The 25,934-nt window shown below is 47.8% G+C and overlaps 1 protein-coding gene across 1 annotated transcript in view; it reads left to right on the plus strand.

Moving 5' to 3' along the window:
• The window catches only part of LRRC75A (leucine rich repeat containing 75A), a 66,286-nt gene that overhangs the window by 19,645 nt on the left and 20,707 nt on the right, over nucleotides 1-25,934 (plus strand). Inside the window, exons 2-3 of the mRNA XM_065853408.2 lie at nucleotides 6,706-6,834; nucleotides 24,558-24,670. Of these exons, the coding sequence (XP_065709480.1) occupies nucleotides 6,706-6,834; nucleotides 24,558-24,670 (242 nt within the window). The remainder of the gene's footprint in view (nucleotides 1-6,705; nucleotides 6,835-24,557; nucleotides 24,671-25,934) is intronic.

Consider the following 25,934-nt stretch of genomic DNA (forward strand, 5'->3'; position numbering starts at 1 on the left):
TGGGGGATAAGAAGCAGATTGCACAAGGTGCGTGTGGACTCAGTGTTGCTCCAAGAACTCTCATCAATTGCGGTGTGTGCAAGGAGACTCGTCTGTAATTTCAAACAGGGAATGGCGTGTGATGTGAATGCTGCTGTTATATTGGGAATCATCTGCTTATTGTATGCCCAGATACCAAGGCAATCTCTAGCAGGCAGTGGTAATTATGAAGACGAGTGATTCCTCCCCATCTGATAGTGTCATATTCTATTTGGAAATCTCCTTCTCTTTCCTGCAAGGATCTCAGTCCTGCCTTTCCCCGCCCCCCCATAAATACTTATTAAAAGACCTGCGTGTATTTAGTGCATGTGAACACAACATGGTAGAATATCTGCATGCACAAATAAGTCTTCAGTGCCCATAAGGCATTTACTGTCACCTTCCAAGGACAAGAGTTGTTTGAGCTCCCGGTTACCCCCCAAAAAAACAGTGGGGGCCTAAAGCAAGATTTAAAAATGTAACTCATGTTGATGGATGATCAGCTGCAAAACAGATGGGGCTGTTCTTTGGATGGAAGAGTGGGTATGAAAGCCGTGCAGAGCTCTGTGTTTGCTGTGCTGGAAAAAAAGGTGAGAACCGTATGAGTGGGATTTTCCTGCTCCAGTTGCCTAAACATTAAGTGTCTAGGATAAGCTAATTAGAGGGGCTTTTCTCGGCAGATAACTGATAGCGGCAGCCACATCCAGAGACTGACTCAGCCCAGCTGCCTTAGAATAGGATGAATCACCGTCTCTATATGAACTGACAGTACACTGAGCTTAGGTGACGAGCCTGGATCTTTACCTGACAGGAGATGAGATGCATCCTGTCTTGTAAGCCCATTTTCCAATGATAATCTCAGAGACTTCTGCAAGGGAAAACAAGTATGTTTGTGTGTGTGGGGGTGACGGGGAAGGGGCGCGCAGCCTTTGTCCTGGGATCAGCCACTGACCCGTGCTGGGACAGGAGTCCCTGTGCAGCCCCTACTGCTTTTAATAGTCAAAGGCACTAGTCACAGAGCAAAAAGAATGATAAATTGAAGTTCTGCTTCTGACCTGTGGTTTGGACACTCCAGTGGGCCTCCAGGTTACTCCAGCAAACTCTTTGAGCAGACACATGAGAATGGAAATGGCAGATGCTTGATTAAATTTGTTCTATTTCCTTTTAGTGCTTCACGGTGAAGTTGTTAATGTGAGTTCCAGCAGCAGAAGCAGAGTTAATAGGGTGGGTGTCTTGCAGGGTTGATGCATTAACCTTTTTCTTTGGATTTTAGCCACGTAATGTGGGGGGTTTTGGGTGGAGTTGGCTAGCAGGAGGTGAGAGTAGCCCTTCGCTGTTTGTATTCAGCTGTCAGCAAGCTGGAGAGAACCGTGTGTTTGCTCACAGCCTCCTCCACCTTTTGCCCTTAGACCTGGGGCTTTTTTACCCCACATCTTTCCTTTGCAGAAGGAAAACCGGGGGGAAATGTTCTCCCTGGGAATATTTCCATGCAGAGGAGAAGAGGCTCTTGCCCCTTAGGGCTGAGACTGCTGGGAAGGTGGCTGCTGTCACCCGTCCAATTGGGGAGCAGGAGAAAGAAGTGACAGGTCCCACCAGAAGCCATCTGGTGAGGCTCCGCATGACCAACAGGATCCTGGCTTGGGGCTGGAGCTCCAACTCCAATGGCCCCAGATTGATGCACTGGATTGGATGGGAACCTGGGATGCGGGCAGCTCCTGCTGGTTTAGAAAGGATGAGTGAACAGGATTTTGTGAGCTGAAGATGTTAAAGGTGGTGATGGATCTAAATCTTTTGAATTATTCAAAGGAAGGCCTGGAGTCACCTTCCCCAAATGGTGTTTCCAAGCTTTTTTCTATACTGGTTAATCAAGATGGGGTGGGTAGCTGAAGTGATCTATTATCATTAAATATCCGGAGGTGCTTCCCTGAAGAAGTCGTTAGCTGTGGTCTGAGCAAATTCCAGTTGGGGCAATTGCGTTTGCCTCACAGTTTAAAATAAATGCGGCGCATTCTTCTGCAAAACTCCTATTCGCAGTTGTTTATTATCTGGATGGGAGCATCATATCTCTGCCCATTAATCTGTCTCTCTGAGTTTCTATAATTCCAGCCTCCTGGAGGGGGTTCAAGCTGCCACCATTTATTATTTGAGTCAGTCTGCCAGGGAAATGTTTACTTCTTCCCTGAAACATTGACTCTCTTCTCTAACTGCACCGTCACTTGAGGCTTGACTGAGCAGTCCTTGGTTCCAAACTAATATTTACTCTCTTAAACAGAAAATATCCCACATATTTAAACTCTGGTTTTGTACCATTTGGTGGATGAGACTTAGAAATTTGCAGTAGGAATTGCTGGTCTGAGGCTCCCAGGATACCTTCTGTGATGCCCCCTCCAGACCTACTGGTCCCACCACCAGCTGTCCGGTCACAGCTGAGCTGAAATTGGTTCCTGTGGTTAAAAATCTGTTTGGGGAAGACAATTGGGGGATGGGTGGACAGCGTGACTATTTCAGCCTTGGTTCCTTAGGATACCCAGTTAAGAATTAAGCTGTTTATAGCATGTGTAAAATGCCTTATTGCAGTGTATAAACGGATGGTTTATGGGGGGTGTACGTGCGTGGGCTGCAAAAAATGCACCAGGCAGATAGTCTTTCCAGCAATGCCCTTCCACATTGCATGGCCTTATCTCATAGGAAAGTAAAGCAGCACCAAGCTTCAGCACTGAAGCAAATACTGGAGGGCTCATCACGTGTAAAACAGGTGGAGGCAGATTCTAGATGCTGTGGCCGGCCATGGCCGATTACAGCTGGCAAATCCATAAATACCAGGTTTTACAGTGGCTTACTGACCTCATAATTCAACCAGACACTGGAGAATTTGTGATGGAGTCCAACATCCTAAGGATCAAAGGCAGGAAATTTTGTTCGCTTGTTTTCAAGGGGTGCTTCACAAGGGAGGGGGGTTGAGCTGCTAAATATGTCCTTGGACAAGAAAACCAACCCCGTTGCCTTGGAGCAAGCCGCCCTGTGCCCGCCGTTGAGTCACATCTCCCATGCCTGTTTCGCTGAGCTGACCTTACTCACCGCATTGCTAATGCTCACCTCATAAAGTCATCTTTCCCAGATAAATTACTGCAGATGATTGATTGCCCACAATATTAATCCTCCTCTTCCTTCGTGCCCGACCCTTGTTTATAATACCAACCTCTCTGCTTGGAAATTCATCTCACTGCCCCGGCTATTAGTGGAGATAAGAAGCAGTTTTGGAAAAGGTGCTGGATAAAGTAGAAGCTATTGGGATATTTATGAGCAGCCGTGATTGCAGGACCTCGGGGTGGTATTTTACACAGTAACCTCATTTAGGCATCCAGTAACTACGTTAGCTCTGTGTTAATGAAAGCAGCAACAGCATAACCTGCTTTATCGTATGGCTTCTCACGCGGACCTGCTGAATATTCCTCTAATTGCAATTCAATTTGCAGTGATAAATAGTTTAATAAGCGAAAATGGGCTTGACTTCCGCTGTTTATGGCTCCTTGTGGCTTAGGGGAGTATTACACGACATTTCGTCTCATGGAAACACGACTTGGAGCTTCAAAAGCCAGTTGATCAACTCTTAGCTGTTGTCATGCTGCATTTTTTCAGGCAGCAGAAGGGGAATAACAAGTGGTTTTAGCCAGCATGAGGGAAATAAAAGCTGGGGGTACAGCTCCCAAATGCCTTGCATTTATTTCTCCTTATTCCCAGGGAAACTGCTGGCCTGGGGAAGTCAATGGCAAGATCTCAGGGCTGGTTGGTTGTTTTGGGGGGGCTGTTTCTGTGGTTGTTGCTTGCTAAATGGACCCAGGTTGAAGGGAACACCTGGCACAGCATCAGCTCTGTGGAGCAGCCGGACTGACCGTGCCTGGGCTCTCACATTCCTTGGTGGTTTTGGTGATTTTCTTATGCCTTTCATGGCTGTAGGTGGGAAGTTTCTGCCACTGGTGGCTGTGGAAAGAGGTGTTACAATTTCAATCTGGCCTTCTTTGACTTATATTTCTAATTCCTTCTCAGTTGTTTTTTTGTGTGTGTGTGTTTGTTGGTTGTTGTTTTGTCTTGTGGGTTTTTTTGGTTGGTTGGTTTTATTTCCAAATCTCGCAGCTTTGCATTGCCACATTTGTAGAAGCCTCCTGCAATTCGTTGGTGGGAGGCAGCTTTCCGTCCAGTGGATAAGCCATCCCCAAGGACTGACCAGTGGTTTGGCTCTCTTGGTCTCCTGAATCCAGAAATAAATCAGACAAATTGCAGGAAGGGGATGGGTGATGGCAGGGAGGATGCTCAGCAAAATGAATTGAGCAAGACTCTTGCTTTTCTATTTAGTCCCAAAGTGATCTCTGCTCCCTAGTCCTTAGTCTTGCCTGGCAAAGCAAGACTTAAGCTGATGTGCTCAGTGAGGGTTTGGTGAGACAGACTCGGGGGCAGCAGCTCAAGTCTGCTCAAGGACCTGCCTCACGTCAGGGTCGGCAGCTTCGTCCTTGGTGCTTTTTGATCCACTTGCAGCCTTTGAGTTGCTTTCAGTCGCTTCTGCATTCCTGATTTTCTCTGCTTGTTTTGTGTCATTAATCCCAAATCCTGCTCAAGTTGGGCATTAGCACCGGCTGCCTGATGGGGGTCAATGTGCTGTTGAATGTGCTGCTCTGAAATGTCCCCTGGGCCACCTCCTACCAGTGCCCTGGGGACGTCAGGGCTCAGGGACACAGAGATGTTCCCCTTCTCCTGCTGCACATGCACAAACCTTCCCCAAACCCCTCAGCGCTGTGCAAGGTTTTGGGTACACACTAGAAAAACATCCCTCTATCCTGCACCTTGGTCCTGCCTGGCTCGTAAATACTATAATTTTAAATCCTTATACTCTTCCTATTGACAGTTTCACTTGTTATGCAGGTAAAGATCCCCTGGGAAAAGGGAACATGCTGAAAAAACCCCGAGCGACCGGAGCCAGATGCTGGGCGTTTTCTCCGCAGCTTGCGCTCCGTGATTTGCCGCTGACAGCGTGAACTGCTGTTAAGTTATTAAATTGCAGATGAGCTCATCACTTGGCCTCGAACAAGTTTCAGCCTTGAGTGGCTTTAAAATATTACATGTGGTGGAAAAGAGACAGTGCTGGTGTGGCAGGGAGGCTTAGGGAGCAGCTGAGAAAGACATCTGTGCATAAAAAATGTGTACCAGGAGGGAGAAGGGAATGGTTCATGTGAAAAATTTAAGTTTTCCCGGGAGAGAGGAGAAGAAATTCTCCGATTTAGTGGTTCTACGTTTTAATTTTAGCTTAAGAGAATATTATCAGACTTTTGAGATGCTTAAAGGAAAGTGGCAAGATGCTAAGCCTTGTTCGATCCTCAAAGATCCCAGTGTGTGGAGAGCTGTGTGTGTGGGATTACTTCTACCAAGCCCCAAAACTGGCTCCTTCGGATGTGCGTGGTGTTTGACAGCGATGCCATATGACCGTGGGCCAAATCCAGCTTTTACTTGATGTTTTCTTAGTCCTGATGTTGAGCTCTACTAGACTAGGAAGGCAACGTCCAGGCCGAGGTTAAATCCAGCCACGGTGGAGCAGCCTGGCCGTCATGGTGTCGCTCCTGGGGAGCACAGCGCACACCCTCATCTTAGTTCTAGATCTTGACACCGAGATTAAATCATATTTTTTTAAAGTGCAGACTTGGCAGAAGCCGTGGGATAGATCATAAATTGATTCAGCTGCTTTATTTTTCAAACTAGGTACGTTTGCAATCGGTTGGGTGTTCCTGGCAAGGGAGAACAGCCCCACACGTGTGGGTTTCTAACTGCCTGAACTCTGTCTCCGGAGTGGCTGTTCTTGAGGGTCAGAAAGCATTTTTCTCGGTGCTAATGGAGGTATCAATATGAGGATGTCATCATTGTCCTTATGGGCTGCTGCTGAGGAACAAAACATAGTGGAGATAAAATATTTGAAGTTAAAGGAGTACGTTATATGTAACCCTTCCCTTCTTCGTCCCTGTGCGCCAACATATTTCATAGAATGATGAGTTCTCTGCCAAAATTCCTCAAATTATTATGTCTAAGGATTGAAAATCAGAGCAAATAGTCTTAGAGGGAGCCTCAGGAGGTCTGATCCATCCCTAGGGCAGGATCAGCTCCATCTGCACTCTTCCTGACACATCCTTGTCCAGTCTCCAATGGCAGAGCCTCCACCCCTTCCCCAGGCAATCTCAGCACTTCACTCTTCCCCAAACCCCCCCGGTTTATCCTTCTGTTTCCCTTGCTGCAATTTTAGGCTAATTCCCTCCTCCCTAAGCACAGCAGATCCAGAGCACATCTACGCTGTATTTATTCTCCAATTCCAGTTTCATGCTGGTCGAGCTGTCATGTCTCTGGAGTCGTCTTTGATTTTGCCTTGTTACAAGCATACTGTTCGCTCAGTGGATTTATGGCTAGCGAGGTATGAGGCTGTTCGTCCCACAGCCCAAATCCCTTTTTGCAGAGCAGATGTAGCACAGGAGTGCAGCTTTCCCCAGGGTGACATACTCATGTGTCCCTTCCTTGTGTTGGGTGGTGTGGGGGATCACTTGCTTCTTGGCTTCTTCATGGGGACCACCAATGTGGGCTAATTTTAAGATCCATGCTAGCACTGGCTTCTGTAGCAGATCTAATCCTGCTCCTTTACCCTGTTTTCTGCAGGATTTAGGAATGGAGTCCACCTCTCTGGATGATGTCCTCTATCGATACGCCAGCTTTCGAAACCTGGTGGATCCAATCACTCATGACTTGATCATCAGCCTTGCTAGATACATCCACTGCCCCAAACCGGTAGGTACCATGGTCTCACCACTCCTCTATAACTGTGCTGGCTTGGGAAACCACTCTGCAGGGAGCATTGACCTTCCTTCTGAGTTCCAGGGAAAAAAACCTGGTCACTGCTGTGCTTGTGTGTCTTTGGACAGGGAGGACCTGCTTGGAAATGGTGGTTTGATTGCAGAGTATTGGGCTTTCCAGCTGACCAAGTGACATCCACCTAACGTTAGTACTTTGGGTGTTAGCACTTTGTTTTGTGAATTATTTGTGCTTTCTGCCACTTTGTCTTTCTGTGTGGAAGACCTTCCCCCATGAGGAACACTTTCTGCCTCGCTAGGATAACAGATCATTCCTCGCCCTTGTGTGATATTTATTGTGACCCCAAATGATGAGAGAGACCTTGGCTGTGCCTTCAAGGCCAGGTTTCCAAAACAGTGCAGCATCCATGAGCTGCTCTTTGGGCTTGGACACAAGCAGGTTTCCCCATCCTCCAAACCCTTCCCATGCCTTTTTGTCCTTGGGAAAGAGCTGCCTGGACCAGGGCCATGGCATCAATCATTCAAGTTCATTACCGCACATGAGACTTCACACGCTGACGTAACCTGGAGCGGGGTGGGGAGGTGCAAACACCCCAGGTGGGGTGTGCACCTGAGGTTTGTGGGTCCATCCCGTGTGATGCAGAGTGGGGCAGCCCTTCCCACATCCCTCCTGGAGGGACGGCACCACCAATGTCCTGACCGTGTTGTGGGGGGGAACATCTGAGCAAGACCCAGCTCCTGTTGGGGGTCACACAATGAACCCCAGATATTTTGGGGGTATTTCTGGAGGGGATGTGTGTATCTCCTAGCAGGTCCCAGTGAGTTCATCAGGCCCCTGAATTTCTGCCAAGAGCACACTTGGCAAAATCCTTGGATTTTGTTTGTTTTTCCCTCCTGGAGACAGCAAACTCAGAGCTAGCTCGTCTGTTCTCATCTCTGCTGCTGAACTGCAAGGTGTTTACCCATCTCATGCCTCCTTTTCATCTGCATGTGGCATTTTTAAGCTCTTCTTGGGAAGGGACTGTCTATCGCAATGATGTGCCTGGTACAACAGGGCAGGGGTCTGAACTGGGACCTGGAGGCACCACTTTCCTGGACTTACTGCTAATAACAGGTCTTTGATTTCCTGTAAGAGTGTATGAAGGGATAGAGTCATTCACTGCTGTTTCTTGTGGATGTTTTACTTAATAATAGACTCTACCGCTTTTTAAAAAGGAGGGAAAGTACTTTTTTGAAATATTTAAATATTTCTTTACTTTTGCTGGTGAAAATCTGCAGTGACGCTTGGAGTATGTCTGCCTGGGCTACGGCGTGAAACTGGCTCTGGTAGTGCTTCATAAAACTCTCTACACTCAATAAACCACATTGGGAAGGGTGGAGTGAGTGCAGCAGCATGCAGATATGGCTTGGGGACACCAGGGACCCAAATCTCCATCTCTAGGCTGAGAATGGATGTCCCATGTCCTACAGGATGAGCTCAAGATACTGACACGTCCCTGTTCTGCGTAGCTAAACCCCTGCAAGGATACCAATATATCCCTTTCCCTTTTCTTATGGAGAATAAGATCCTTTCCTCTCTCCTCCCCTATGGGGCAACTAGATGGAGAACTGGAGAAACCTATTTTGACGGGCGTGTTTCCAGGCAGAGAGGCCCCGTTCCCCGCTGAGGTTACCCTTTTCCAAAGCATCGTGACTAAGCTGATTTCTACTCCATGTTTTGCCCTGGGAGACCAACGGTGAGCAGCGGCCAAGTGTGCGCTCTGCACTCCTCGTAAAAATAACCCGAGGCCGCTGATGCAACGGCGAACTGCTCCGCTGCCCAGTACCTGCTTTCTCACGTCTCCCTGCACGTTTCTTTTGGCACTAAATGCTGTGAAGAAGCTAGTGCCAGTGTAAGCATAGAGATGCAAATTCCTAAGGCTGAATCGTGGGCTTCTAGCAAAACGTGGTGGTAAAACATGGAATAGTTTGGGTTGGAAGGGACCTTCCCAGCTCACCCAGTGCCACCCCTGCCATGAGCAGGGACATCTTCACCAGCTCAGGTTGCTCAGAGCCCCGTCCAGCCTGGCCTGGGATGTCTCCAGGGATGGGGCATCCACCACCTCTCCGGGCAACCTAGGACAGTGTTTCACCACACTCATTGTAAAAAATTTCTTCATGTCTGGCCTGAATCTCTCCTCCTTGAGTTTAAAACCCCTTGTCCTATTGTAACCTGCAACAGCAAACCCAAATAACACCAGCCCGTGCAGCACTGAGGCTCTTTTTCTGCTTGAGATGCTGCTGCTTGGCGTCCTTGGTCCTCTCCCCACCTTCGCACAGCTCATGCACCACCCCATGCGGTTGCTTTGGTGCCAGAGCACAGAATGGCTTCTCTGGACCAGCGGTCCCTTACGAGGCTGCTGTGGCAAATGCTGGCAGGTGGCGAATGTTTGTGGCGACAGCTGTATTAATACAGCAAAGAAAATATCACATACTCTGCTGTGCAGCAAGGCGCTCCATCAGGGAAGGGATCCTTGGGGGCTGGCAGGCAGTTGCTAAGCCCTGGAGCATCCCTGGGAGATTGATGGCTGGTGCTGCGGAGAGCAGGGATTGTGCGGGTGACAGGACTGTGCTGCAGCTCCTGGTCCATGACTTGCTCGTGCTTTAGGTACCGCCAGCTGTGCTTTAAACCTTCTTTTGTTTTTTTTTTGGCAGCTTGGGGTGCTGAGTGAAAAGTAATTTAATCCCCAGTGTTTGGTGGTGATTTTCCGATACGTTGATTTTCTTTCTGTCTCCAAAACCCTGCATGCTGTAGTCACCTGGGTTATTATCCAGTATCCAGCCATCTTCCCCCCCAGACCTCTCTCCTTCCCTGCAGTTTCTTTGACAGAGACTTGGCAGCAACATACAAGAGCAGGAGAAAACTCAGGGCCAGGAGTGTTGCAGAAGTTCTGGCTTTTGCTCAGCCTGCAGAAGGTATGCTGTTGCATCTTATGGCACGACTATACATGAATATCTCAGTTGAGGCACCTGTGAACTTGTCCACATCCATATGGAGGTGGGACAGATGGAGCTGAAGAACAGGGCTGACCTGGACCCTGGTCCCAGTTAACCTGCTCTATTAAATACGTCTGCTTGGGGTCTTGGGGTCTCTCTTTCCTCCTCCCTTCTGGAGAGAGCACATCCCTGGCTTTCTGTACATTGCTTTCTCCACTCAGCCTCTATTATACCATCCTTAGCTTAAAGGTGACCCCTTGGTCTCTCTTCTGAGCTAAAATAAAAGTTGAATTGTCTTTCCAAGCTCTGGATAAACACGTCCTGGTCTGTATGGCCAGAAAGAAAAGTTGGCCTGTGCTCTCCAACATGGCTGTGGCTCAGCACAGTTCTGCGGATGCTTATTCCAGCGAGTAAATTCAAACCAGCAGCAAGGCAAAAATTTTAACTTGTGCTGGAGGAGCCTGGGGAGCTTTGAATGAGCCCAGAAATCCTTTGGGTGAGCTTTCACATGGATGTCAGGGTGTGCTGTGGAAAGGCCGGACCGTGTCTCTCCAGACCCTGCAGAGATCCCAGCTTTCCCCGAGACACTTGTGTTTGGGTGACTTTTGCTAAAGGAGCCAAGTGGAAACTCTTATCCAGATCACTTGGAAGTGAGGGTTTGGATTTGGTCCCATCCCTTTATAAACATGTAACGCAGTTCAACCCAACATGGGTGTCTTGAGTGCCCCTTCCTCGAGGGGCCGGGACGTGCCTGCAGCAGAAAAGCCGGTGGAGCCGTGTGAGCGCAACCTCCCATCTCTGGCCGGGGCTTGCTGAGTTGCTGTCTGCTGGGGAAGCTTTCAGATGGAATAAACGCTACCGTTGCATGTGAGCATTGTGTTGAGCGATGCCTGTAGATGTTGCACTCTGTATTTATCGCCTTGTGCAGCTATTATAAACCTTGGGTGTTTATTGTGTGGTTGATTGAGGCGGTTTTGCTCTTCAGGAAACTCTCAAACAAATTGTGCAGCAATGCTTTTCCAACTGGGTGTTTGCACAGGATCAAAGGCATTTGAACATGTGTTTTCTTCCCCACGGCCATGACCTTGGGGCAGTATTTTATCTTCCTCTCTCCAGCCCCAGTGCCCATAGGAAGGTGCCAGGTGAGTCCATTGGAAAGCGGCTCAGCCCCCGGCACAGCCCACAGCCGCCCCTGTTTGAAACGGGGCAGTGTCTGCCTGTCCCTGTGAATGGGGACAAAATGCTTTAACAAAGCCACATGGTGTGGGATGGAGTTGCCCCGATGCCCTGTATCTCTCCTGCAGCCTCTCGGGCTTCCAGCATGAGTTGTTGCAGGCAAAGGAGCTGAAAACACAAACACATAAGGAGCAAAGGGCCCCCGTAAAAAAATTTGCAGTTTGCTCTGCCAGCAGAAATATCTGGCCAGAAAGTATTGGAAAATTAAACCGGTTTCTTTTTCCACAGACTGAAGCCACGTGTATGGATGACTGATGACCGTGATAGGGAGTGAGTCAGGCGTTCCTCCAGTTTGGGGACTTGTTGAATGTGGGATAAGCACCGAGCAGAGCCGAGCGCAGGCAGCAAAGCCTTGGGCAAAGGCTGCTTTTTCCCTGGTGACCTTGGGCTGTTCGATTGCACCAGTTCTTACTGTTCTGAGGACGTACTGTGGAAGCTTTTCCAACCCCTGATGGCCACCCACAGTAAATCCAAAGTGAGATTTTGGCTTTGCTGATCCCCATCCTGCTGTTTTCCACGGAGGAAGGATTTTCTGCTGGTCGCTGACCAGGGAAGGGCTGGCAGAGCAGTTTAGCAAAGCCCCATCCCTAAGTCCAGCTTTGCCTGGCTGTTCTTTGGCTGGTGCCTGCACCACCTGGGTTGCAGCTCCACCAAGAATGCAGCTGAAAGGTGAAACCCCATTTCCATGTAGGGTGCAACAGACAATGTGGTCCTCAGCTTCCTCACCAAAATCATAGTGTTTCAAGACATACAGTGACAGCAGGGCATTTAAAAACTCTTCTGATAAATTGGTGTAGCTGGAGAGGTGATGTGCTGGGACTGGCAGCAAAATGGGTTTTGCCTGTGTAGCTCTGGATAGAGTGAAGATCTATTTTCTTGTTTGCTTCTTTGTCATTTGAGAAATATACGCCTGGCCACATCGCTGGCTCAGATTGCCTTTTCCTGCATAAGCTCTGAATTGATCAGGTTCGCAGTATGGGTTTGATTACATGAATTGTCATCCATGAAAACACAGAAGTGTAGAAAGAAAAAGTGGTTATTGTGGCCTGGATGAAATAATCTATTTCTAACCCTTCTTTTCAGCCCCATGGTATGACGATTTAACTTAAAGATGATGTAGAGGGTTTTATGCCCTATATTTTTAAAATGTGTTATTTCCTATGGGGCTTCATTGAAGCTAAAATGAGCATTTTTCCTCCTATTTACTCTCCTCTGTGCTGTGACATGTGGCTGAAATGGTAGGAATAAACACAGTTTATACAGGACAAATATAATCAGGATACCATGACCACCAACTCGGTACCTTTACCCCCAAACCAAACACATAATCCAGATCTTCCACCACGTGTGTTATTATTTTATCTTGAATTTAAATTATCATTCCAAGTTTCTGACATCACCCTCTTTTTACAGCAGCACAAGCTGAAGTTATAGGTATGAGGTGATGACACCTTGAGGGACACTCAGGCGGTCTGTGGGGTGATCTTGTCAGCCTCGATGACCCTCTTACCTTCTCCTTTTGCTATTAGATGTGCAAGGAAAATGCATCTCACAGATCTTTTTGCAAAGGACTCGGATACCAGATGCAAAGTTCTATAAGAGCACAAAGCATTATTTGTTGTTTGCTGTAAGAAACATCATAAAAGGAAGCTGATTTATGAATGTAAACCCTCTAAAACCCCAAAAATCTGGTATAAAAGGAAAAGGGATGATGGGGATTCAACTGAGTTGATTGTATTCTATATTAATGGCTCCTTTATTTTTTTTCTGGTCTTGCTCCAAGTGTGAAGATCACTCTTTCTGGACATCTGCAATACATTAATATATCCTGCAGTATGAAACAGGCTATGGAGCTCAGACCCCACTAATGACAGCTCCGGTTCTTTCCTAACTTAATGTGTCAAGCCCTCTGCTCATCTTTTCTTTGCAAAAAGAAAGGTATTCTCTAAAGCCATTGTGTGCGAGCTAAAGCTGAGCAGAGTGCTGTGGAAAAGGGGGAAAATTGCACTAAAGGTTTCTTCTTTGGAGTTTTAATATTAAGGCTTAAAGTGAATAATGGTGAGGTCTAGATGGGCTATGATGATACCACTACGGGCAAATTATTGGTTTCTTTGTGAAATGGGACTGCAGAGGGAGAGGGGACGTGCTGTGCCACAGCCCCTTTCCCCAAACCCTGTGTGATGTGTGGAAGCCCTTGCTGTCTCCAGCCTGACGAATTTGCTCCCCAGCACTCAGCCCGTTTGCACGTGGGGATGTCGAGCAATTAATCACAGTCTGATCCACGGTGCTGGTCTGCTGGCGTTCATTTTTCTTCTTCCAAAACCATGCCAGTGTCAGCAGGGGAGTGGCAGGATGCCACCCCTTATTAAAACACACTTCGTGGTGTAGGAACGCAGGGATAGCATTCCTGTCCTTAAAAATAAATAAATAAAATCCATTAATTAATTAATCCAAAATTAATATAAATTCATCCAAGAATCTTGACACCACGCTCAGTTCCCATAATAATAAGACGACCTTTCCTAACCACTGCACAAACATCTGCGAATCCTCCTAAATGCCACAGGGTGGATTTTGTCAGCTCGGAGATGGATTTTGCGATGGCATCGAAATGTCAGGTGCCACATGAGCCGGTGAGCGATGTGCGAAGCGCCGCGTGTGCAGATTCCCCTCTTCTGCCAAGCGGTTGAGAGCGTCTTGGGTGACACCGGTTGTGAGCGATGGGCATTGTCACACAGGTTGGAGTTGGAGCTGAAGATTAAAAAAAGAATCAGGAGCAGGAAAAGACATTTCGTGGTGTGTCTGTCTTTTCTCAAAAGGCAGCAGTTGCCAAGCACCCCAGGTGAACTTCAGATCCGAATCCAAAGCTGAAGTTGAGGGAGAAAGGGGCAGGTCAGCACAAGTATTTTAATGCCAAAAAGAGAAGGAAACGGTCTGGAGCTGCATTTTGGAAGGAGCTACCAATTCCTAACAATGAGTCCATTTTTTTCCTTCCCCACCTCCTTGTTTCTCTTCTCAATTTCTTCTCCTCTAGAGAAAAACACCCATAGGAGATGACATAGAGCCCCACTGCCTCTGCTCTTGGCTCTTCTGTTATTGCTCCATGGCTGGACAGAGAAGAGGCTCCTGTCACCTTGCTTCTTGGTGGCCTCCCCTTCATGGTGGGCAAGAAAAAGAGCCGTAGGAGATGCTCTGCTCTTGGTCGGTGAAGTCTGTTGAAGAAGGGTTTAATATTTGTCTTGTGGCAGCACAAGGAAGGGCTCAGCAGCTCTGCCTTGGTGGAAAAGGCAAAATATATTTTTTTCCATGGGGATTTCAGGTTGTCTTCTGGAAAATATTCTTTCCTCACCCATGCCATGGTGAGGCCAGATCTCACCAGCCTCTTCCATAGACCCTCAAGTCAGTACAATAAGTAGTTGTCAGCTGCTTGCTCTGCTCCTCTGCCTGCAAATTGATACCAGCTTCCCAAGAGGGCTGGTAGAGGTGGCATTTTTTGATCTCTGGATGAAAATGCTCTGAAATTTAAAAAAAGTCAGTCTGTTAATACACAGGAAGGGTTTGCTGCTCAGTCCTGTCTATGTGATAGAGCGTAATGAGAGCCAATTAATGTAGAGAGCATCTGAACCGAGTCCCTGGTCTCTTATTCAACGCATTGTTCCCTTCCAAACAAATGTCACTTAAGAAGCACATTGAAGAGCCACTCACATGCAACCCATGCTGCAAAACCAATTTGGGTCAAGCAGACTTTGTCTGATCTTGTCCCTTGCTCCCAGAGAATCACAAGATGGGGAATATTGCTAGGAAAAACTGTGATGAAGAAGGTGAACCACTGAGGCTGAGCTTCTTTCACTAGAGCTGGCAACGGCTGGAGTTGCCTTGGTTAAATCCAAATATTTTTAAGGACTCTTCTGGCACAGCTCTGGCAGCCAGGAGTTGGGTATCATCACGCACAAGTACTGGTGCAAAGGCAGGTTCCCATCTCAGCATCCAGGACCGTCTGTCCTGCCACGTCTTCACCGGCAGCCTCTCCTAATAACATCACATAAGTGTCCCCGAGGGAAATGATGGATGAAGAAACAGGTACTTCATTAAACAGCAACAACATATTGTATTGATGTTTTCTGATGGTAATTGACGGTTGAGTTCAGCTCATTTAGCTTTTAATCAGAACATAACTTACCGCGAAGGAAGGAAGCGTATTGATTCCCTGCCTCCTCGCAGGAGCGATATTTATTTACCTCGAGCACCGACAAGTGTGTTGTGCTGTATGGCTGGAAGGGAGAGCTGGGGGACTTGGGCACTTGGATGGGTATTTTGACATCTATTTCCAGCCTAACTCACAGGTTTGTGAATATTAAGCAAGCAAATGGTCTGCAGGCAATGTGGTTTTGCAGAAATGAATGGTTTAATAAGGAGAGTTGGAGGGTTTTAGTAAGGAGGGAGTTCCTCTTACATTGGGCAAAACATAATAAAGAAATGCTAAGAGCCAAGGGCTGGCAGACCGGGAAGCTGCCGGCAGGACTTTCTGCGATTGCTCTTCATAGATGGCAAGGAGTGTAGTTTCTGGCCAAAGTCCAGCAAGTGATTAACTCACAGTTTGGGATATTTGGGGATTTGGGTAAGAACTTTATCCCACCCCTTCCATCGTCAAAGAGTTTTGCAATCATTCCTGATTTCTCTGTCACTTTCGTTTCACTCCTTTCCATCCAGCTTTCCAGGAAATCCCCTGCACAGCTCTTGCGTCTGCATTCATAGTTTTGCATCTGTTTGGAGCACTTGGTGAAGTGACCCCGCTCCCTCAAGTCTTGCTGCATCCCGGAGCCGTTCCTGGGAGAGCTTGGCTGCAGCACAACCACTGCTATTAGTTGCTGCTTCGTTACCGTGATTTTGTTCTTCAATTAAAACAAGAAAAAAAAGCCCAGTTCTCTTGTGCCTACAAGGGCCCCACAGTGGTTAATGAGCTGAAGGCAAATGTTGCTTTGAGGGCTGTGCCCTTGCACTGGGATTCACATTTCTATGCGCTCCTGCAGTGGGAAGCAATTGGGAGTGATGCGAGGGGGTCACTGCCGCCCCTTCCCAGGCTCTTGTGCACGTCATGAGACTCCCAGGGGTTGTGGTGAGGGGCTGAGAGCCCCCACGGAATGACATAAATATTTGCAGTGGTATCCTGGGGACACTCCTGTTCTCTTCCAACAGAAATTACGCACTAGGCTGGGGTTTGCTTCCCGTGGGATCTGGTGCGGTGCAGCTGAGACACAGGCTCTGCAGGAGACTTGTTGGGCTGGGAAAATCTCTATGTGCTGTCCTACATCTGGGACATAAATAACCAAATAATCCACTTTAACCCTGGGGTGAGAGGGGTACGAAGAAGGGTGAGCGGTTCCTGTATTTAGCAGCAAAGGCAGGTGCTGGGCTCCAACCGGCGGTTCCCCAGGGGATTCCCCCTGAGAAACGGCAGCTCCTGCAGAGCGGGGTCTGGCTGAAGAGCCGTGTTTGCTCAAGGCAGGGTGGTGTGAGGTATCATGGACACCGTACAAAGCTCTGTGTACCCATCACTCTCCAGCATCCACCTCCATGCCGTGTGCATCGCCCCTGAGCAGGGGCTGAGAGTCTGAAAAGCAAACAGAGGAGCCCCCATGGAGACACAGTGCTTGGTGCAGCCTGGGGCCACACAGGTAAGTAGAGACATCAGGTCTGTAGAGGATGGATGATGCTGTTTGCTAAAACAAAGGGGAGCTTTGCCTGCAAACCGCATTAGGATAGTGGCAGTGAGTGATGGAGAGCAGCTGAACCCGCCTGGGGAGGAGCTGCCAAGGGGGTGTGTGTCCCCCAAAGCTCCAAAATCAATCCTCTCTGTCTGTGCATATAGGAAGATGGCAAGTACCATCATCCACTGAATACACTGACTTCAGTAGATGTTAGAGGTTGGAACCTCCGACCTCTCTTCCCATTTGCAGCCCAGTCAGCACATCACCTTGGGTGTTTTTCTGTCTTTGCCGTTCTACACCAGCTACAAAGATTAACTCATGGGGTGGTTGTTTGCTGAGATATTGCCAGGGTAATGAATGGCTCGTGTGGATTTTTAGCTGCTTGCTTTGTCTGATGTTAACTCCCCGCATCTATCAGAACGATACAGATGCATTTGTCATTAAAAGGACAGTCCAGTGACCCTTCCAGGAATGAATACTGCCATCTCAATGGCCTTTCCATTAGTCACTTTGTTTATAGCGCTGAAGTGGGTCCAATTTGTTCAGCTGAGGATCTTACTGTGTATATCAGGAGCCACATGGTAGAGCGATGATGCTCAAAAGCCTCCTCTGCAGTCACAGTTTTGCTGTGCACATCTCAGCTGAGGATGCAGTCAGTGGCACCGGGCCGCGCAGGGCAATGCTGCTGATGGGTGCAAAGCAGCACACAGATCCCTGGCTGTTCCTCACATTGCTTTGACTGCTGCTCATTTGTCCTCTGCTGCGGAAGCTGAGCTGGGTACCCTCCAGTAGCTCTCACAAAAGATTTTTACATTCTTTTTTGCAATTTCCCTTTATCTTACATGCTCCCTGCAGGGCCATCTATCACCTGGAATTTTATTGCCTTCTTTAATTGCTTCTCTGAAGTCCAAGTGTAATATTACTCCAGGATCCTTTTGAATAACTTCCTGAGTTGCTGCAATCCCATTCATCTTGTATTTCTGGCTCTCTTGATAAGCCCCGTTGTAGGTTACTTTTCATTTTGGTGTGTCAACACTGAATCTAATGCATCGCACTTTGGCCTTTAGTCAAAGTGGATGATGAGCGGTTCTTACAGTGGTATCTAAGTTGCAAAATTGGTTTCCATTTGTTTTCTTTGTTTCTACAAATTTCTTCTTAAAATGTTCTGCTACTGCTGCAGCCTCACAAGCTCCTAATTTAGGCTAGTTCAAGTGAGGGTTTAATTGCTGAGGTCCTTGGTACTCTGTAGTTGTCCTAGGTGAGGCCTCAGCACTGTGTGAAGATGCCCAGCATAGATGTCCTCAGCCAAGGGTTTCCCACGTTTGGCAGTGGCTTTGCGGTGTCCAGTCCAGCTCTGGACTGGCCTTTGTCTCCTTTACTGAGGAGAATTAATCTTGCTGGTGCTCAGTCCCTTGCTGGTCATCTTAACACAGTTAACGTCCACTCCCATCTCTTCAACCAGCCTGTGGTGGCAAGATGTGGCCATCTCGTGCCTTTGTGGTTTGGACTGACGGAGGGACGTGGTTTTTTGAACCATTAAGTTAATGCATGTGACATGCTTAATGGCTGAGTACTTGGTTAATTTGATCAAAGCCAGTTGCTCCTTTTGGACCAAGGCGTTATGGGACTTTCTGGAGACCGACTGCAATGTGCATGGTGAGGAGCGGTGGGTCAGGCAGTTGCCCTCAGCCAAGAGCCTGGTTATCCCTGCAGTCACCTCCTGCTCCCAGGTCCTCAGGCTGAGGCCACTTATGGCTTGCACCAGTTGCTGACTTTATCCCTCATTAAGTTTGATGCTGCTCTTGGCCACGACTCTACAAAATGTTAATTTTGCCATGCTTGCTGCTGTCTGCCCTGGCACAGAGTACCTGCCATCTGCTAGAATCATAGAATCATTTCAGTTGGAAGAGACCCTCAGGATGATCGAGTCCAACCATAACCTAGCCTAACTCTAGCACTAAACCATGTCCCTAAGAACCTCATCTAAGCACCTTTTAAACACCTCCAGGGATGCTCTTCCCGTAGCCGCTGCTGTACATGTTGGTTCACGACGTTTAAATCTCCCGCGGTTGCTCTGTAGTCGCTGCTGTGCTTGTTGCTCACCGCTGACTCAAATGATTCTACAATGCCAGGATTTTAGTACCAAAGCATAAGAGGTGGCAAATGAATAATGCGTTAATTTCCATCCCTATGTAATTCCCAAGTGCTTAGAAGCTCTGACTGCAGAAGCCAGCAGGGAAGGGGGCAGAGCAACTGAGTGATGCCATGCAAAATGAGAGCTATCTTGATACAGAACATTAGAGTATAATTGAAAGCAGCTGCACTTTTAGATTGGATACCAATCCTAGATCCAAAATGAAAATAGTAGCTCTACTTGCAATAGAATAAAGCCTTAAACCAGTCCTATGTAAGAGTGCGATGTCAGCTATCATTACAGACTTGGTCTTCTGCTGGCTTGTGGGGAAAGGCACCAGGGCCACTGAGCAAGTGCCAAGCTAAGTCGTATCCCAACATTTCTAAGAAAGTCCAGTATTATAAAGCCTAACACTAACAATAGCCACAAAAAGCTGTCTGAAAATGTTGTGAATGGCTGAATGTTAAAAGCTGGAGACCTCAGGACAGTGTCAGTGGGGTAGATGTGTAGCCAAAACAAGTACCTTAAAAAATGAAGTTAAATGAAATAAAATTCAAAATCAAAGAAGAGATTGCAGTAAAACGCACACTCCCCTCCGCTGTTGCAGCCAGCTCTGCTGACAGAAATGTCAGAAACCCATTCGTTGAAAACAAAGCCCTCTGTCCTCTAACGCAAGGCAACAAGTTGGACATGGGAGACTGTGCCAATGAAGACAAGAAGTTTTGGGGGTTGGTCGTTTGTAGAGCTGGAGTGGTGTTGGTGCAGTCATTTTGAGAGCGGGTATGAATTCTGGAGCTGTTTGGTTTGGTGGGAGTGGACGTGTGTCTAGATAAGGTTCTAACTCACCCAAAGGTTCCAGGGCATGTTCTAGATTAGGTTCTGGGTCACTCGAAAGGTCTAGATTTCGGTTCTAGCTCGCTTGAATGTTCTAGATTGTATTCCAGAGTTGGCATATGGTTTGGGCCCTGACAGGCTCTGTTGCACCCTGTTGGGCTCTGTCAGGCTCTGTCAGACCCTGTTGGGCCGTGTCAAGCCCTGTTGGGCTTTGTTGGGCTCTGTCAGGCCCTGTCAGGCTCTGCCAGTGGATTTAAAGTCTTTTCTACCTCCTCAGCTCCTGGTTGGAGCTTGTTGGAGCTCCGTTAGGGCTTCAAAAGGAAAAGTCTGGTGGTGGGTTACTGGAGCTGGCTGCAGTACAGATGTCTGCACTCAACAATAGGCTGCGACTGAGCCCCATGCTTTGAAAGCAAGGGTGGGGAGGGAAGGGAAAAAAAAAAAAAGAAGAAAGGAAAGAGAAAAACAGAAAACCATTAGATGACTTCAGCTCTGCATGACTACATCAAAAGGGAAGGCATCGTAAATTCGGTTTCTATTCAACCCTGGGGCCCCAGCATGGGGAGCAGGATGCTGTTCTGGTGCCGGCAGCTGGGGAAAGTCCTTTTGGGACGCAGGTTGTGGGTGGGCAGAGGTATTCATGGCTGTTGCATTGACCTGGGTTGGGTTCAGCCGCTCTGCACTGGTGGATGTGGTTTTCACTTACTGATTGCCTGAGATGTGTCCCCTGTGTCTTCTCTTGCCACCTTCCTAATAGGTATCCGGAGGTCCCTGTGGCCCATCAGCTTTGGCACTTGTTAGGGATCTGCTGGTGTTGTGAAATCTTTGCACATGGCAACATTTCATAGTGCTGAGATAACATTTCCTCTTCATTTTGCTGTCATCCTTCCCAAAGCCCGAAGTCTATCTGTGGGTTACACGTGATTTGCTCTCCTTTACTTCCTACTAATACGTAATAACCCATCTGATGCATGTCAAAACCCTTGAGGATGATCTGTCCTAGGGCTTCCTAGAGCATCTCTTGCTATTTTATGTGTTTGTTTTACTGTGTAATAACTCTATTATCCTATTGTCCTAGCTAATCACCCAAGACAAATAAAACAAGGAGGAGAATTTGGAAGGAAAGCTCTCATTCTCTGTATTTTCGGGGTATGAAATAGGTCATGTTTTAAGGGTCATCGTCCACCGAGCTGTATGGAAAGCAAACATCTTGGCTGAGGGGTCTCCACACTAAACACTTCATTAGCAGGAAATGGTGTTCCCAGGATGTTTCCCTGGCCTGTGACAGCAGTGGTTTGTGCATGGACAGAGCTGTTTTGTGCACCAAAGCAGTGACTGCAAATCCTTCAGCATCCAGAAAGGAATGGTGCGAGTGTGAAAAGTTTTTAAAAGAAACAGATAAGGGGAAAAAAAATGTAATTGTGATTCTGGAGAGCAAATTTGGGACTTTTTGCATGTTAGGATTTGCAGTACAGCACCTTTTTTTTTTTTTTCCCTGGAGACTGATTGCAAGTGACAGAAACATAGGACTGTGTAGTAATGTGAGCAAAAACCTGCTGCTTCCTCTGACCCGAGACAATGGCTAATTGTTCTAATTTAGGTCAATCCCCTGCTGTGCTGCAGTAGGAATTCTTTACCGGGGTTCTTTAATCATTAATGTTGGCCTATTTTACACGATGTTTGGCCCTGGTGCAACCCCCCCAGGGCTCTGCACACCACCAGGGATTCTACTGTTGAGGGAGGAGCGGGTGATTAATTTCTTAATGAAAACAAATTAATTTGCAATAACATCTTTATCACAAGGCATTCGCATGCTTTGTGTCCTCCCCCAGCTCTCCAAATGCTTGTTTTGGTGCAGCCCTGAAATTTGGCTTGTGAAATACAAACCTCACCTTCTGGCACCGCCCAGGAGCCCTTGCCATGCGGTGATGCAAGGAGGGCAGGCAGTGACGCCGTGGTTATTTATCCCCAGTGAAAACACGGTCCTGTTCATCCCGTGTTTGCTTTCCCATGGTGTCATCCCTCTGCTTCCAATTACCCCCCTCCCTCCGCTGGCAGAGCGGTGAGAAACACGTCCAAGGATGGCTTATTTGTGGTTGAACGTGGTGTGCAGATGCTGGGTGATACCTCACCAACGGGATCTGTTGTGGGGTGCTGATAGAAGCTAAAGAGTTTCTCGCCTATGCTGCAGGTGAGACCATCAGTTTGGATAAAACAGGTTGCCCTACAGAAACCAGGGCAAGTTTAGCAGGACACAACAGGGTTGAACCTGGCTCCTGCCCTTTACCTGCTCTCCTTTATCCCTAGGGTTTAAGTGATTCCTGTTCCTTGCACTGTTGCTCCATCCCTTCATCCAGAGCTCTTCTTTCAGGGCTGGAGCCAGGGGCAGGAGCCTGGTGGTCCCCAGCATGTGCCTGGGACACCCCCAGCACCATGGGGACAGATGAGGCTCGGCTCGTGCCTCTGCCCTTTGTTTTCCAGTTGAACGAGATCTCGTTGGCGTGGGACTGGTTGTGGAGTGCAGATGAGAAGTATGCTGTGAATCCCTCTCCCAGCTGAAATCTGTTAAGGGATTAAAGTCTCATGAATTTCCAGGCTCCTCCCAGCAGCAAGCAGCCCTCTCCTTCTCCAGAGGGCTGGATGCAGGCAAAGACGGAGGAGGAACAACCAGGAAAGGGGCCCTTTGCAGGGAAGAGCCTCCTCTCTCAGCCTTCCCTCCATGCCACACTCAGCATTGTGTCTGATGCCCGGGAACTGCGCTGGGTCTCCGCCAGCTTGGAGGGGACATGGTCAAGTAGGAGCCAAGATGTTGCCCCAAGTCTGCTTATCTGAGTTGATGCTTGTGCCACCTGGGCTTGTTCTTTGTGGGCTCTGTGAGTCTTGCTGAAAGCCAGGGTACTGTAAAAACGTGCTCTGTGAGGCATATCTTCTCCTCAAAGCTTTCCAGCTGAGCAGCCAAGATAAACTAAAAGAAGAAAGGGTGCTGTGCAGCTTTCTTGCTCCTTGCAGAGAGGCTTCGCCCCCCCCCCCGATTCGGGTGCTGCTCAGAGTAGTTTTGCTGTGTGCATGGTACAGGTTTCTCTCCCTGTTAATGTAGGGGCTTTACAGGCATGTGTAAAATCAAGGCACTGAGAGCTTTTGCAAACTCACAGATGTTTCCAGATGTGTAGCTGATGGATCTGCAGGGATATAGCTCAGCTGAGGGCCCATCACCAGCATCTTATCAGCATTTATCAGCTGGCTCGTGAGCGTGGTGCTTGGACAAAGGGCATATCCCAGCTCTGTGGAACAGGCTTTTCCCTGGCAGCATCGTCAGCTGGGAAAGCTGAACTCTGTGTGCTCTGTCCTGCCTCCCTAACCCCGAGATGCTCTGCAGTTTTCCTCCCAGAGGTTGGAAACCAGAGTAACAAATGCACACTCCCGTGAACATGTACCATGAATGCTGTAAGGGGCCAGGTTTTCCTATCACTGGCGATGCCTTTGCTAAAGATTCATCCCTGTGTGTTATTTCAGGAATGATCACTGCTGCAGTTTGGTTCTGGTGATAAGACAATAAGCTTAGCGAAAATGGCAGCTCTCGTTGTATATGTCTTGTGCTCGCTTATTGTCCCTTGTATGGAAAGGGCACATACTGTATGCCAAAACCCAGTGCTGTGGGTTTGAGTTTCTGCAGGTTCAGGTGAGTCTGCCTTGCCACTCATGCACCCTCTGACCGCAAAAAAACCCCCGAAAGAAACGACACAAGTCCTGCACTTATATATATCTACTGTAGCCATCTGATATACCCTTTCTGTCCTGGTTTTGTTGTTATTTTTTTTTGCTTGAGAAAACCTGGTGTAATTGTTTCCCTGCACACCCAGAAGCAATTTGTCAAAATCCCTGTTGCTCCGTGGTTAATTCAATATTTATTATGTCTTTATAAGGCCGGTCCCGCTCTGTTGGTTTGGAGGTGGGGTGGGAGAATACAGTGCATAAATTAGGCTGCGTGAAACATGCAGCTCGCAGCTCTGCCGGGGCGCTCGGGCTCCAAAGGAGAAGGTGAAGGCAGCAGTAATTGATTGGGTGTCCAGGCAGAGAAGAGGCAGCATATTCCCTACCCAGCTCATCACAGCACACAGCGAAATCCCGAACAATCGCTGTGAGTGAAGAGCATTGGTGAGCCAAACCCAGGCTGATTCCTTATTTTAGGCCTTCCTATTCTCTTTCTGTGTCTTCTCTAAGGTGTTTCATGATGCAGCAATTTCATAAAACCAGGCATATGCCTCAAATTCTGACATCTTTATTTTTTTAAATCATTATTATTATTCTTTAGGTCAGGTTAATCTCTGCTTGTGACCTTTCAGAGAGCAAGCCAGGCAGAGCAAGGTGGCTGGTTTACATTACTGGATGCCATATCATGCATTAGTATATAAAGATCTTGAAATGAAACATGCTTGAACAGTCCAGCTACTGGCATTTGTACTTTGTTTTATTTTTAGGAACCAAAATTTCTAGAACCAAATTATTAGAAACTTTCAGAGTTAAAGTTTTCCAAGCCACTATCCTTTCACATGGAATTTTTCATCAGAATTGAGAAAACTCCACCAAAACCCCTGTTTTCCTTGAAGCTTTTTTTTTTTAAAAAAAACCCTCAAACATATATTTTGGGAGTTTCTGATGAGCACTGTTCCCGAGATCTCCATCAACTCACAAAGCGTCTTAGTGTTTGCTGCTTTGTAAAGCAGTTTGGATGGTAATGGATGGGTCGGAGCATCCCGTGGGTGCAATGGCAACACCGCAGACACCTCACCTGCTCTCCTTCCCTTGTCTCGGCAGGAGGGGGACTCTCTCGGGGCCATGGAGAAGCTTTGCCGGCAGCTCACCTACCACCTCAGCCCCCACTCGCAGTGGAGACGCCAGGGCATCATGAAGAGGAAACCGCAGTCCTGGTGAGTCGGCTTTCGAAAGCCACCGGCACCCCTGGGGGTCACTGTCCCTTCTCTGGTCCTCATGTCCTTGGGGACATGGTGTGTAAATGTGGGTGCTGGTGGAGCTGCCTGTTGCACATGTGCAGCGACAGGAAGAACAAATCCAGAGCAATGAAAGAAAATGCTTAAAACCGTGAGCCAGGGAACCGGGAGGTCAAAACCTTCTCAGCTTGCAACAACCTCCAGAATCTGCAGTAGTCGCCAATCTCACCGGTGTTTCCCTCGTGCACGGTTGTGATATCAGGTTGCTTCATGTTCACCCACAGGCATTTTTCTCCTTTACCTTTTCCCTTTCCCTGTTGTATCCCAATTGCAGAGGAGAGCAGCACAGTTATGCCCAGGGAGGGGGAATGGGCTGGAAAACCTGAACCATCCATCCTCCAAACATCCTCATGCTGGATATTGGAGAGCAGGAGACAAACTGCTCCAAGATATCCTAATTAGCTGGTAATTAATGTACAGGCATGTGTCACCATGCACCCTGTGGCCTGCAGTGTGTTCGTACAAAAGGAACTGTTTGATTAAAAATAGGGAGTATTATATTTATAAGAAATTACCCCCATCCTCTCCTTGCCTGGGTCCCCAGCAAAGCATCCTGGCCACTGACATCCTGGATCCACAGAGCTGGAAGACCTGTGGGTGAGGCTGATGGAAAGGGAAAAGGCTGCTTTTTCCATGCTGTGATGCATTACATATTTAATTTATTATTTTTGTTTAAGGAAATAAGAAATTCAAAAGAAGCCACAATCTGACAGAGTTGGGATTTGTATCCAGGTGCTGGCTCGTGGTCCTGAGAGAGTTTTGGTTCCTGTTGTAGTAGGTGCTATTTGTTACCATAGCAGAGACTAATCCTATGGAAAAACGTAGTCTGAAAAGAGAAGAGAGGAGGAAAACAGACATGAGGAAAACAGGCACAATGGAATAAAGAACTGTGTGGCCAAATAGGATGAGGACCACATCTCCTGGAGATCTGGCTCAGGATCCCTTGCACCCTCTTGTCCCTTAGAGATGCAAACACGGAGGAACATCTCTGTTTCGTTATCAGTGGTAACCGTACTCTGTCTGTTGAGCATTTTTAAGGTGTATTGATGATTAAAATTTGGTCTTTCTCATAAAATGGCAGAAATGGAGGCAGCATGGTGCAGCTGCATGCTGTGAGGCTGTGCCCCACTGTCTGGGCTCAGCACGTGGAGTCAGATAACGACCCGGGACCTCAGTTACCCTC

The sequence above is a fragment of the Patagioenas fasciata genome, chromosome 19 (genome assembly GCF_037038585.1).
Source record: "Patagioenas fasciata isolate bPatFas1 chromosome 19, bPatFas1.hap1, whole genome shotgun sequence".
Lineage (NCBI taxonomy): Eukaryota > Metazoa > Chordata > Aves > Columbiformes > Columbidae > Patagioenas > Patagioenas fasciata.